The sequence below is a fragment of the Siniperca chuatsi genome, linkage group LG24 (assembly GCF_020085105.1).
Source record: "Siniperca chuatsi isolate FFG_IHB_CAS linkage group LG24, ASM2008510v1, whole genome shotgun sequence".
Classification (NCBI taxonomy): domain Eukaryota; kingdom Metazoa; phylum Chordata; class Actinopteri; order Centrarchiformes; family Sinipercidae; genus Siniperca; species Siniperca chuatsi.
Genome location: NC_058065.1, coordinates 17,725,173 through 17,739,398, shown reverse-complemented (window position 1 = coordinate 17,739,398; position 14,226 = coordinate 17,725,173). Strand labels below are relative to the sequence as shown.

The 14,226-nt window shown below is 40.3% G+C and overlaps 1 protein-coding gene across 1 annotated transcript; it reads left to right on the top strand.

Annotated features, from left to right (window-relative positions):
- Positions 1-343: 343 nt before the first annotated feature.
- LOC122872145 (putative nuclease HARBI1) lies at positions 344-3,620 on the top strand. The gene is given in 9 exon segments (XM_044187945.1): positions 344-926; positions 1,017-1,078; positions 1,161-1,247; positions 1,334-1,375; positions 1,694-2,382; positions 2,452-2,514; positions 2,517-2,566; positions 2,663-2,774; positions 2,869-3,620. Coding segments are annotated over 5 exon segments (1,068 nt in total). The 5' UTR covers positions 344-926; positions 1,017-1,078; positions 1,161-1,247; positions 1,334-1,375; positions 1,694-1,910; the 3' UTR covers positions 3,240-3,620.
- Positions 3,621-14,226: the final 10,606 nt, after the last annotated feature.

Here is a 14,226-nt window from a genome sequence, read left to right as displayed (position 1 = left end):
TGACAGAATGAAACAATTGTGAAAAGTGCTATATAAATAAAATTTTCTTGAATACATAGATGAGCTATAATAATAATCACTTTAATTTATATAGCGCCTTTCAAAGGACCCAAGGTTGGTTGCTCACTGCACTGCAAAAATGTCTTTCTTACTTAGTATTTTTGTCTTGTTTTCAGTCAAAAAAATATCTAAAAAAATCTTAAATATTTTCTAGAGCAAAATAACCTAGGAAAATAAGCAAAAAACTCTGCCAGTGAAACAAGAGAACTTTTCTAAAAGTAAGTGTTTATGGAAAAAGTAAACTTATTTCAAGAGAATTTTTCTTATTATATTGACAGATATTTAAATTTTTGCTTGTTTTAAGCACACATTTACTTGAAGTTTATATTTTTGGTCTAAACCTATACTTATTTTGCTAGGTCATTTAGAAAATCAAGAAAATACATCTTTAGTGTTTTTTTTTGTTTTTTTATATATTTTTACTGAAAACAATACAAAAATACCAAGTCATTTTTGTCAGTGTGACTCCATTAAATGTTCTTGTGATAAAGAATGTGTGTGTGTGTGTGTGTGTGTGTGCGTGTGATGTAGATTAAACATGAACGGGCCAAAACGGACATGGCAGCAGGTCAAAATCAAATACAAGAACATTCTGCAGAATGGTATGGTCCCTGACTAATATTTAACAAAGCACAAGCATATATTGTACCCAGAAGGTGCCTGCTCACACATTGTCTGTACTGTTTTAGCAGTGAAAAAGAATACCCACAGACAAGGCACGGGTGGTGGGTCACCAAAGGCTGACCTTACCCCAGCAGAGGACATGGCCTTGGAGCTAAATAAAGGCAGGCCCGTCTTAGAGGGGATCCCTGGGGGGAAAGAGACGAGCATAGGTTCCTCCCAAGATGCCACCCGCTTCATTCAAGGTATGTCCTTCCATCTCTACATGGAATACAACCACATTCATATTGAATCAATTTGGACTGTCTGACTTTGGTTTACCTATTGCCTTGCAGTGTCTGGAAGCACTGTGTTCCTGTTAGAGCCACCAGCACAAGCACCAGACGATGCTGATCCAGTGAGTACTCCATCAAAGGCATACTGTAGGCCTGGCATGTCTTGTCTACTAGCTTCAATATGAATCCGATTAAATGTGATAGGGTGAAAGCCCCAGTGCAGCAGCAACAGCACATGATGGAGACGATGATGAGGAGGAGACCATCTCTGTGGATTCCAGAAGGCATGAGGTATCATGTTAAGACTGTGAAAGTACTATTTACTCTACAATGGTGAGGAGTCCTCATCAAAATCAAAAATCTAATTTCTTTTACAGGACCCAGATGCTATACAGTGGGAAAACCAGCCTGGCAACATAGTGCGTATTAATAAAAGGACACCACATCCTGCCAAATTCCAGCTGCGCTAATTGTATTGTGTTCACAGAGCTCACAAGCTATCAGAAAGTTGTATGGCAACCACCTCCGGCGCCAAATAGAACTGGCAGACATAGACATTCAGTACAAGAAGAAAAAGATAGAAAATCTTGCACTGGAGTCTGAAATAAAAAGAGGACAATTAGGAAACTGGACCTTGAAATAAAAAAACTTGAGAGGAGGTGAGATATGCCTTCAATGTACACTGTATGCTAACTGTAACACAAATGTATTAATCATTATTTTTCTTTCCTCCCCAGCTCCAAGAAGATGACACAGCTCAAAATAAAAATTAGGTATATTCTCGTAAAGTCAAGTGAGCCATGACATATGAGCTCTTATTGTGAGCACACAGGACGGTGGCATCTTTCTAAGGTATATTTTATTTTCACAGCAATCAGTACAACCAAGTCATCGTTATAAGGCACCGGCCTCTTTTGCCCACCCCCCCAGCACCAGGTGTGGCCACTAGCCTATATGAAGGCCCAAAATTGTGTGTTCCTTTCTGCTCTGACAATGGCATGCCCATTCTTGCGAGATGTGGTGGATGAAGAAGCACTTGTGCTGAGGAGAGCCTTCAGGCGAGAAAGGGTCTTCAGGGACCGGTTGGACCCACTGGCCTTCCCTGATGACCATCTATATGAAAGATACAGGTTTTCTGCAGATGGCATCAGGTATCTATGCAGACTACTGGGTCCCAGGATTAAGCACCGCACTGCACGGAGCCATGCACTGAGTGTGGAGCAAATGGTTTGTGTGGCCTTGCGCTTTTTTGCTAGTGGAGCCTTCCTGTACTCAGTGGGGGATGCAGAACAGCTGAACAAGGCCACAATTTGCCGCACAATAAGGAGTGTGTGTCTGGCTATCAAAGCATTAGCAGATGTCTTCATCTCCTTCCCTGGCCACAGAAGACTCTGTGACATGAAAGAGGAGTTCTATAGGATTGCAGGTAAGAGGATCTACAAATTACAGGACAACTGTTAACACATAGTAGGATACTCATTACTTTGTGTGACAGGTTTCCCCAATGTCATTGGTGCAGTGGACTGCACACACATAAGGATAAAAGCCCCTCAGGTGCCCATGAGGCCGATTTTGTGAATAGGAAATCCTTTCACAGCATTAATGTTCAGGTGAACATAACTTTTTGATATTGTCCATTGACGAACACTCTGCATTGCCAATGATGTGCACTGATTGGTGTAATATTCCTCATCTTATGATTTCAGATGGTCTGCAATGCTGACTGTGTGATCAGCAATGTTGTGGCAAAATGGCCTGGCTCAGTCCATGACTCCAGAATCTTTCGGGCCTCTGAAATCTATCAGTGCCTATCACAAGGTAAGCCACACAACCCCTATTTATAACCATCATGGCTGTGTCAAGAACATCACTGTGTTTATGAGGTAGTAATGATGAGATTTTGTGTTGACAGGTGAATTCTCTGGTGTGTTGCTGGGAGACAGGGGGTATGGCTGCCAGCCTTTTCTCCTGACACCTTTCACAGACCCCCAGGAAGCACAGCAGGCCTACAACCATGCCCATGCCAGGACCAGGGCCAGAGTTGAAATGACCTTTGGCCTCCTGAAGGCACGCTTTCACTGCCTTCACAAATTAAGGGTCAACCCTGTTAGGGCATGTGATATTACTGTGGCTTGTGCTGTCCTCCACAATGTGGCCTGCCTGAGGAAGGAGAGGGCCCCCAGAGTGCCACCAGCCATGGACTGGGACAATCCGGCAATCTTCCCTGATGACGACAGTGGTCGGCTGCTGAGGGACCAATATGTGTTGAATTATTTTAGTTAGTATGTGTGCTTTCAATTTAGGTAAGAAATGTCCTGCTGTGGCAGAGGAAATAGGGTTTTTTTGGGTTGGTTTTTTTACGAATTTGGCCTCTTATGATGTTTGTGCGGTATACTGTGTGTAATACAAGGCTGCAGGGAGGCTACTGCATCCATTCATTTGTCTGTTCAGTTGATGTGTATGGATTTGTCCTGCATTTATTTTAGTGTGCAGACATGCAGGGTGTGTTATATACAGACCTTTGAATGTGTATGTATCATTTTGTATAATATGCTTTGATTCTGTGCTTTCCATCTTGTAGAGTCACTGTGACTTCAGTTTCGAAAGGAGCTGATAGTTTACCTGCTTTGTTTTGTCCTTATTCAATAAAGGAACATAATGTTACACATTGTGTTTTTATATTCATATGGAATGTGTATTTGTTTATATGACAGAGTACTAGGGCCCCACTGAGGAAAAAGGATAAAGTCATAAATTTATGAGGCTGGTTCTTTCTGCAGAAAAGCAACATATTCTTTTTACAGTTTTGATAGTTATGACAATGTGATACTTCATATTCTGGCACATCAGCATGTCTTTGTTTATGAAACCATACTGAAGTACAATTTCACGAAATGCCCCACATCTGTCATTTTAACAACTGTCCTCCTTTAAAACAACTGGTTACAATATTATGACTTGTTTTTTTTTTCCCTCTGTGGCCCTAATATTCTATCATTTTATATATAGCCTTATAGTCTATTGGAAACTGTAAATTATCTAATGATAGCAACATCGTCTAAAAATCATTATTTATCCAAAATGATTGAAATTAATGATCACAAACGTTTAAATAATGACAGTGGGTCTAGTTATATGTGATAACAATGTATAGTGAGCAGTGAAATAACTATTGGTTTCCATTTGTGGCGACTGCTGACTGACATTAGGGATGAGATTAAATAGATCCTGGAATTTAGCCTGGTCTGGAGCAGGCTAGCTCCACAGAATAAATCTCCATGGTAATTTATACCATAACATATCCTCCTGCACCCTATCCAGCTTTAGTGCAACCGGATTAGGGATCAATTGAGCCAGGATCACCAAGATATCCTGGCTTAATCCCTTATCCTACTTTTGTGCAACAGGCCCCAGGACCCTTGACATAGGTACAACAACAAACTGACAACTAAACAAAGGAAGGACACAGACTAAATACACTCAGGTTAGGGAGACAACGAGACACAGGTGAAGCTTATCAAGACACAGGTGAAAAAAATCAAAGCAATCAAAGACAGGAAGCAAATATAAACAACACTTGAGGGAAGGAGACAATTTCAAAATAAAACAGGAAATAAATCACGAGTGATTTTTCTTTTTAAAAGTCTGTGGTTTCATCCAATGCTGGAGTGATTATCTGCATCTGCTATTTAAATGCTAATTAGAGTGATTCACATCTTCTCTCCGCCACTCTGGCCTCTCACTGCCACACTGCTACTAGTGATTCATTCGCGATACAATTTATGGCACAAGCGAATGCGGACTTCACATGCTGTAAACAGCTGTTAACTGCCGGGTTTTCATCTGTGTTTCCATGCAGTGTATGCTGTCGCTATACCTACAAAAAATCAGAAAGCCAGCACAGTCGCCAAATGTTTATGGGAGTAGTTCCTCAGTCACTGTGGATTCCCAGAACACCTCCATAGCGATCAGGGTTCTGATTTTGAGTTGCAAACCATTAGGGAGCTCTGTGTGTTAGCCGGTATCCATAAAGTGAGGACAAGCCCATAATATTGCAGAGGAAACTCAACAGAATGTTTTAATCGCACCTTGCTAGGCATGCTGGCAACTCTGCAGGAAAAGGAAAAGTCAAGGTGGCATGAATATGTAACAAGTTTGTATTGTGCAGAAGAAAGCACTGTACTTACCTGTCTATACAGTGTGTCCTGAAGGTCAGGATGGACCCTCACGCACATTACATCGTGATCTGCTATTACCTTGTGGGTTCCTCTCTGAATCAGAGGAAGGAGTAATGAGGCCGAACCCAGCACACAGGCCCAGAACAAGGCAGACACCCATCCAGTCGAATGAGCAACCTCTGTATTCAGAGGACAATGAGGACAACAGCCCATGGTTCTATCCTATGAAAAAATTAGATAGATACAAGACTCTCTGAAGGCTCAGGACAGACAGACAGAGATTCCTTCCTTTATAGTTTGACACAGGCCAAGCGTTTTAGCGTGTTATAGTTTTAATTTAATATATTTAATAGCTTATATTAGTACCGGCCATTTCCAAAATATTCTATATTTTTATAGTATAGTATAAAATATAGTATTGTGATCTTGTCTTTTCTGATTTTCGAGGCAATCATTAGTTTCCATTCATTTTATTAAAACATGCAAATCTTTTTGGAGAAGATTATAATTTGTCCATCACAGTGAACATAATGTGTGTTTACATCTTTTTGTCAAACTTGAGTGTTTCCTGGTACTTCAGTGCAGACTACACACAGATGAAACAGGCTGTGCACTAAGACTCATACATGAGTCTCTTGGTAGTTTAAAACTGAATGGAAAATCAATTGACCTGGAGGAACTGAAGATAATTTCAAAGGTATGCAAATCTCATTATATCACATATAAAATTAATTTCACATTTGCACAGAGTCACATTTCTCCCACACTTTGAAAGCCACACTTGATGTTTTGTTCTACTCATCAAGATGGATAAACAAGGAGATCTTCTTCTAATTGGATCGAGGTCTGGACTCACCATCCATACATCTTGGAAACAGAAGCCTGTCAAAGGCAAAGTAATTAAAACAAAAATATGACATGATAATCTTCCAACATGCCATGCCTTTAATGAACAAAAAGACTAATTAATTGTACTGTGTCAAGGAGCGCATGTGCACTGAATTATAGATGAGGTCAGAGGGGTGGCAGGCTCACAGAGTAATGGAAATATATGGGCCATGGTACAATTCAAACAGGGACAAACACTGAGTCATGCCACAGCACAGGCCTTTCTGTACTGGTATGGCATGGGGAAAGTCCAGTCTTTATACAGAGAAAGGCAAATCCACTAAACATTTAATCCTATAATACATTTCTTCAAGGGTGTTGATTCAGTAATACTTACACTAAATTTCCACACTACCAGAACTCTGAATTTGCTTTTTGGAATTGGAATAATTTGATCAGCATTAAATGGTCCATTAGGAAAGGAAAATGTAGAAATTAAAATACATTAAAAAATTCTGCTTTTAGAATCTGCTCTTTTCATGTAAACATTCATTCTGATTACTTTCTATTTTTCTGAATATAAATGCTCTTTGTCCACATGTTCATTTACTTTAGTAAATTGAGATAAATCAGGATCAGTCAAGATGTTCCCATGGGAAGATGCTCCACTCTTTCTTCTGCGTTGTGTCATTTATGAGCATGTTCTACCACTTTCTCAAGTGATGCATCATTGCCAGGGGATCATCTATGCTGGAGTTTAATAACTGTAGTAAATTCAAATTAGGCTGTTGCTTCTGTACAAAAGAACAGTAATAAAGCAATTATGGTGTCATGAATTTATTAGTTATTAGAGTTATTCAGTTTATTGTGTATGTAATCTTTTTTCCTTCTGTAATTTCAATTAATTTTTCACCATCTGCCCACAGAGCGGCCATAGGCACCGTGATGATACTCATGTCCTGAGTATTGTTTCTGGGTATTTTGTTTTTAGTAACCATATTTATGTGTAACCAATCTATAAATGGCAGTGTAATTTGAATACATATATTTAGATTTTACTGTTTTACTGCATTTGGATTTACTATTTCTGGGAAGTACATTCCAGATTGTGGAGAATGCTTTGGAAAAGCATCATGTAGGCAGATGAAATGTACAGAAAATATACTTAAACAGTTGAATGAATAATGAACAAAAAAGAACATTTCACATACTTTTTAGTGACTAGTCAACTATTTCATAGAGGTATGGAGTTGCTTTGAGTTAGGAGTCATGAGCTCAGTATTTCAAAATCCTGACTTTTAGAATTGGACTTCATTTTGTTTTAGGCGGGCTCACTGCGTACACATCAGGGTGCCGTCATTAACTTCAAGTGCTAGTGAAACAGAAGCTGTAAATATTAAAGCAGGAAACTAATGAATAATTGTGTGGAATATGACATGCAGGCACATTTCAATTATTTAATTCAATTATTAATTCATCATTTAGACAAAATAAGAGTACATATTTGGCAAATGTATGGATTTTTTACATAATTTAAATGCATATTAAATTAATCAATTATCAACAACTCTAAAAATACAATATAAATTTCACAACAATAGCAATTATTATAATTAAACATTGTAAATGTGTATAATTATTTCAAGTGGTGGGATTCAGATAGAGCAGGTTTGGTTATTAGCAGAAATATCAGACATTGATGAATATTAATAAATTATTAAAATTGTCAAAATTATTAATATGGATTAATAACTACAGGGCACCACCTTGGAATCAATGACCATTAACCAAACGTGAAAAACAGTCTCAATGGTGGCTGTCCACTTAAAAATGCTGATATTTAAAGTACTATCTTACATTTATAATCTGGAACAGTGAAGGGTGAAGTCCGAGCTCTGACTGTCACAACCAGCTGTTATTACACGTACACACAATAACCACAGGCAACTGCTCTTTAAAAGATGCAATAGCGTATATTTAACTTTAGCATTGATTAACAATCAATAACTTAAGCCAACAATCACTATCATCTAATCTAAACACAATAAGCATACAACAATCAGCAAGCATTTAAAATGTGTGTGTGGGACAATAGAGAGGGGGGTGCGAGGAAGATGGCGGACGTGACCACGTGGGTCTTCACCACACACAGAGCCAAAATGGCGGGCAGACCCACAAAATTCAAACAAAGGGGCAGAGCCAAAATGGAGGATGGGCTGTATTTGTTCTTAAGATAGTGCGCAGCTTAGCTGGCTTTGCTACCACACTAGCTGGTTCATTTGAGATGTGTGTGTATATGTACGTGTAAAGGCGTGTGGAGAGGAAAGAGAAAGAAGGCACACAGAGTAAGGCACAAGGAATCTCAAATGCTGTAGTAGAACACTAGTGTCAATTCTGCAGAATAAAGAAACACTCAAAGCAACCACTTGTCTTTCTGTAGGTTTACTTCAAGCATCTGCAGACAGACTCACAGAAGTAAAACATACATCAGTATAATCTGCTCTGAGTACAGAGGGAAAGGAGCATCAGTTATGTATCCAGTCTTCAGGGAGAAGAGTCTCCCTGAAGTCTGGACATAACAGTCAATAGCATGTTTTGTAGTTCCATCTCATCATTATCAATGTACTGTTCTCATCACGCAGTCCAAACAATCATACACAGATTAAGTATTGATGTCAAACAGTTATGTATGGCATCTGTATGTTATTATATCAGAGATATATATGTACATGTGTATGTTATACAATCATGCAGTCCGTTTGTTCTTGCCATTACAACACAATAGCTGTTCCTATATCACACAGGAACCTGGCAGCAAACTTTCATTCAACAGCCGTGTTACTGGTCTTTGGTCTGATAAAGCACAGTTATTAGCTTCCACAGTGGGCAAAACTAACACAGTTAGATGGTACCACGCTGTGGGACACAAAATGGAACATGCTAAGCACAAAGAAAAACACACAGCAAACAGGATCCGGCGGTCCGTTACGTTCCAAAATAAGCGAAGCACACTTCACAACAATGAAGCTTAGATGTAATAACACACAGTTATAAAATCTATCTCTGCCAAGACACAAGCCTCTTACTTGAGATCGCTCTTGATAGCGATTTAATGCATCAGTCCGTCTGGTTGTCGGGTGAAATCCTCTCAAGGCTCGGATACTGACAGAGCGGTTCTAACGGTGGAACTGTTTCTTCGAATGGCAGCAGAGGAAAGCAGTTGTCGACTTTCAGTGGGGAGAGAGAGGCTCAGCAGCGGTCTTTCTCTCCGTGAAGAAGCGGTAAATCTGTCTCTTCCTTCTGCAGGCAAAGATTGTTATGTGGAGTATAACAATCGGGATCCAAAAAGTGTTTCAGCAAACACAAAACAGTCTGTCGCTCGTCCAGTGAGTTCAGACCTTCCTAGGAAAATAAAAGTTCAACGTTGAAGCGCCTTCTGTAGTAACGAGAGTTATAGTGGAAAGACAACAAATGATCCGATGCACTGGGCTTTACAGAGGTGGATTCCCTGCACTGTAGCTGGCGTCTCGTCCAATAGGAGGAATTCAGTGTTTGGATTTTATCTCAGATTATCACATATATATATATATATATATATATATATATATATATATATATATCACATATTTCTGACTCTGTATATCAGTGTAAAGATTATAAAATAATCTGAAATAATGAAATAATCTTTCCACTGTAATAATAAGAACTGCAGGGTTAACGTGAACTCAGGATTAGCTTAGGTTCAGATGGTGGCACCCAAATCAAGGAAACCTCACATGCACACATACACACAATGAAACATCTGAGCAACTCATTTCCAAGTATTTGTAGTCTTTCAAGCAAAATTATTCATCCATCTGACTGGGTTCTTTACACAACTTCAATCATCCTGCCAGTGCAGTGAGCAGGAGCCTGTCATGTCTGATTTGCTGTTGCTGCAGGAAGAAGGCCGGCAGTGGAAGGAGCTAGCTGGCCACACCAGGGTCACCATTCTGAAGAGAGCAGCTTATTGCCAGGGACTCCACATTGCTCCCAGCTGCGCCACAGCACTTCCTACTGATAAGCAGCCATTTATTCTGTGTGACTTCCCATCTCTGTGCAATCCAGACTGTCAAAAAACTAATTTCCATTCTCTCATTTTCACCAACTCTGAAAAATCAGGACACAGAAACAAGAGGGAAATTGAACGAGAGGTAAAATTGCTTCTAGTTTTTGAATTTTTCTAAGTCAGCAGTGTTTATCCTGCAAACAAAATGCTCCTCTGAGTTGGGACCACATTTCCATAAATTTACACAACTGATTGTAGCACATACTCCACTTCCTGCCACACATGTTCGGCTGGCTTTTGAAATGCAAATATCAAAAGGGCCCAAGAAAATAGTGCTTATCACATTTGACTGCTTTTAAATGGGAATAGATAAGTACAGTGCCTCTGAGTTGGCTGGATATGAACAAGCTTTTGAACCTCCCGTTATTGTGCCGTGCTGACATGGTGGCGCACCACAAATCCAACCATGTTGGCTTCCCTGACACTAATGTGATGGCTTCGCAGCGGGGTTCGTCTGCTCACTTTACATCAGTGGGGAAGAGCTCAGAAGCTGTTCCTCAAAGGGGAGTGAGGGGGCCACGGTGGGCCTTTGATGGGCTGATTCCGTCTTTCTCTCCATCTATGATCCGCCGCTCACTTGAAGGCCTTGTCCATGCTGGAAGAGGTAATGTGTCTACTGAATAGGATCAAATAACCATCTAGGATTAATAGGAGCCTGATTGAACATAATTAGCTTAGTGTGGCAGCAGTGTATGCTGTCAAAAATGAAGCTATTTGTATTCTCTTTTGCAAACATTCTGTAGAGCAACCAAGGCTGTTCTGATGTCTAACTGTTTTTCTTTGACTGGCCAGGGCCATATGATAATCATTCATTCATCAACCTTGGTCTTCAAATGATCAAGAGCTAGGAGATGGCTATACAACCTTGGTTTTCACAAGAACGCATTCATTATTTATTTGGAAAATATAAAAGGTGCATAATAAATACCTGGTTTAGGTATATTTTAGGTTTGGGGAATGGATATAACTCATTCAACTGGTCTAAACTGATATCAGCACTGTTCTAACTTGATCTGTTTCAATCAAGAAGGTCATCCATTTGAAATAATGCCCTATTATTCTGTTAATTTTAATCCCATCAGTATCCGTCACCTAAGTAATTTCTACCTGACAGGAAAGCAAAAAAATGTTTTGGTAATTTTGAGGTCCACAAAACAATAGTGGACATCAAGGGGACATCTTGAAGCCACTTGCTGCCTTCTTGTGATGTCACTTGAGTCAGCATCAGTTAGGGCTGAAGACTACAAGTTTGAAAATGAAAGAAATCTGGGGGCGTGGACTTCCTTGAGACCTCTGTAGCCTGCTCTGCATCTCTGCTTCAGGCTAGAGGCTACAGGCTACATTAGCTGCTACTAGCACAACACAACCGAATCTTCAACAAATATCAACAAAAAGTTTTGCCTCTGTAGTCTGCATATAGATCCTATGCCTTGTGTTCCAGGTTACCCTGCTTGCAAAAGTGTGATAGTAAGAACTGGCCATAACCATGGACTCAGAGACGGATTATTTGAGGATGAACTGTATGAGTTGACCTATATCCTCTTGCGCATCAAAGGTGGTTGAAAGAGGACCCTCAGTAATGAGTACAGACAGGCAGCTCTGAATATGGCACGCAGGGAATTGTCTAAGCCTTGGCTGAGGAATTTGTTACCTTAGTGAGCTAAACTTCCTCAACACTTCCTCAGCAGCAGAACACTCATCCCCCCAAAAAGTACCACAGAGCGCCACAGGAAGTCATTCCTGCCTGTGGCCATCAAACTCTTTAACTCCTCCCTCTAAGGGAAGTCTGTATGACCCTAAGTCATTAAACTGGACATTGATCATTACAACTCTGCAATACTTGACATAATTGTGCAATATTCTGTGTAATACTCATGTGCAATATTTTAGTTTAAAATTCCCTATTTATTGATATTGATATTACTCATCCCTGTATTACTGCTGTGCAATATCCTCCATCTCATTATAACCTTAAATAAGCTACACTTAACTTGACAGTTCATGCACTATTACCTTATACCGTATTATTATCATCAACCGGTAAACCCACTTGGTACTTCACACTTATTTTATTTTATACATATACCCACTTGGTACTTCATTTATTTTCTGACCTGTATTATAGTGTATTATATTTTTTGCTAGTACTTCTTTTCCTGTGTCCACTGACGTAAAGGTGAGCTGCTGTAACAAGAGTTTCCCCTCTGGGATCAATAAGTATTTCTGATTCTGATTCTGAACACCACTGATTCTCAGCTGGCTAGCAACAAACCAGATTCCCAGCCTTCACCCCGGCCTGCTAGCCTTCAGTCTGCACTTCAGCCAGCTAGCTAACAGCCTGCTTCCCAGTCAGCTAGCTGCCTGAATTCTCCGACACTTCAATGAACTGTTTGAGGAGCCACCCTGACATCCAGCAGTCACCTTTGAAAGGTACTCTCCTGGCCATTTTCACAGGGTCCCACGGAGGCCACAGAAGGAGACATGGTCATCATGGCTCCCGACGCCATTGGCAGCGTCAGTTGCCCAGCGCCACAGAACCTCAGATACCCAGCACCTCTGAGACTCAGCTGCCCAGTATCTTGGCATCTTCGCTGCCCAGAGCCACTGAGCTGCCACCAGTCCTGTCAGGTTCCCAGTCGGCGGTCTGGCCAACACCTGTTCCTGGTCCCCAGTCAGTGGAATGGCCGACACCTATTCCTGGTCCCCAGTTGGTGGCCTGGTCGACACCTCTTCCTGAACTGCAACCGTCACCTGTTCCTGAGCTGCAGCTCAGCGAGTCACCGAACTTGACCTCTCGGCTGTGTTTGTGCCTTTTGGAGACTTTTTCGTGAAAATATCTGAAGAATAATATGGCTTGCTGTGCGGTGTACCTACAGACCGTCCAAGAAGTCTGCGCTCCAGTTTTTTCAGTGAGTGAAATTCTAGTATTTTATTTATATGTTTGCAGTAATTAGCAGGTGTCAGTGTCTGCGCTCACCATATATGGCTTGTTAGCTAGCCAGCCAATGAATTAGCCTTGGGTTAGCCTTCAACAAGACACCCAGCTGTGCTAATGATGCTAAATTAACGGTAGTTTATGTTAGCCACAGTTATTAAACCGGCATGCACCAAAGTCAAAACGTAATAGAAACGTGTTTAAAATGAATTTAGGGTGATAATACTTTTGAACAAATGGCATCTGTGTGAGTTTGGAAAATAAAGGTCCACCTCATTAGTTAGTTACCGTTATGCAATGCTAATGTTGAACTAAACCATATGGGCAATGTAACATTAACTTAACGTTAATGTCAGAAGTGGCTAGGTACTGTAACTGTGGTTGGGGAGAGGAGCTGATGAAGGACTACGAAGTGTTGAAAAGGAGAGAGTTGAGGTGGTTACACTGTTCTGGGGAGCGGCGCTTGGTGTGGATGGCCAAGCCTAGCAGAGCACTTGTTGCTTGGGACGGGTGCCGTTCGCATGCCGGTTAGGGCTGCTCGCGGTGAGGACAGGTAGCTGGGCTATAGGCATGGCTTGCTCTCTTCCCTGTCAGCGCCTGCACCCTATTGCTTTGCTTAACATTTTGTTTTATTTTTTACTCCACAACACCATATCCTACACTATCCACATACATCCACATGAACACTACTGATTTCACTGACTAACACACCTCATATCCAAAGTTACAGTTCAGTTTATTTTCTTTACTACAATAAATAACATTTATCGGCATTTTGTGTCTTCCCCGTTTTTGTCATGGCCTATGGGTCGGGTTATGACGCTTCAGTAAAGTTGCAACGCCTAGGCCAATATGATGTGTACTCCATGGTAAAGAGAGTGAAGACATGTTTCACAAGACATTAAGATTTTTGCAAATTATGACACTGGGTTCTTATCCATAGGTTCTATCATTATAATTACTGTTACACATCTTTCCATTTATTTCAAGTGTACACAACAACTTGTAAATGTGCAACCTTTAATGTTAATGTTTTCGTGAATGCAAGATAAGTTCAATTAAACTGTTGTTTGTGTAGTGGTACATTTTTGTTATATAAAATGGATCAGACTACTTTAGAGTAAAAGCACATTCTTAAAAGCTGTCATTCATCAGTTTCCTGTGTTAATTGGAAATATAGTGTTGATAATAGTTAATAAATTAAAATATTAAGATGGTATT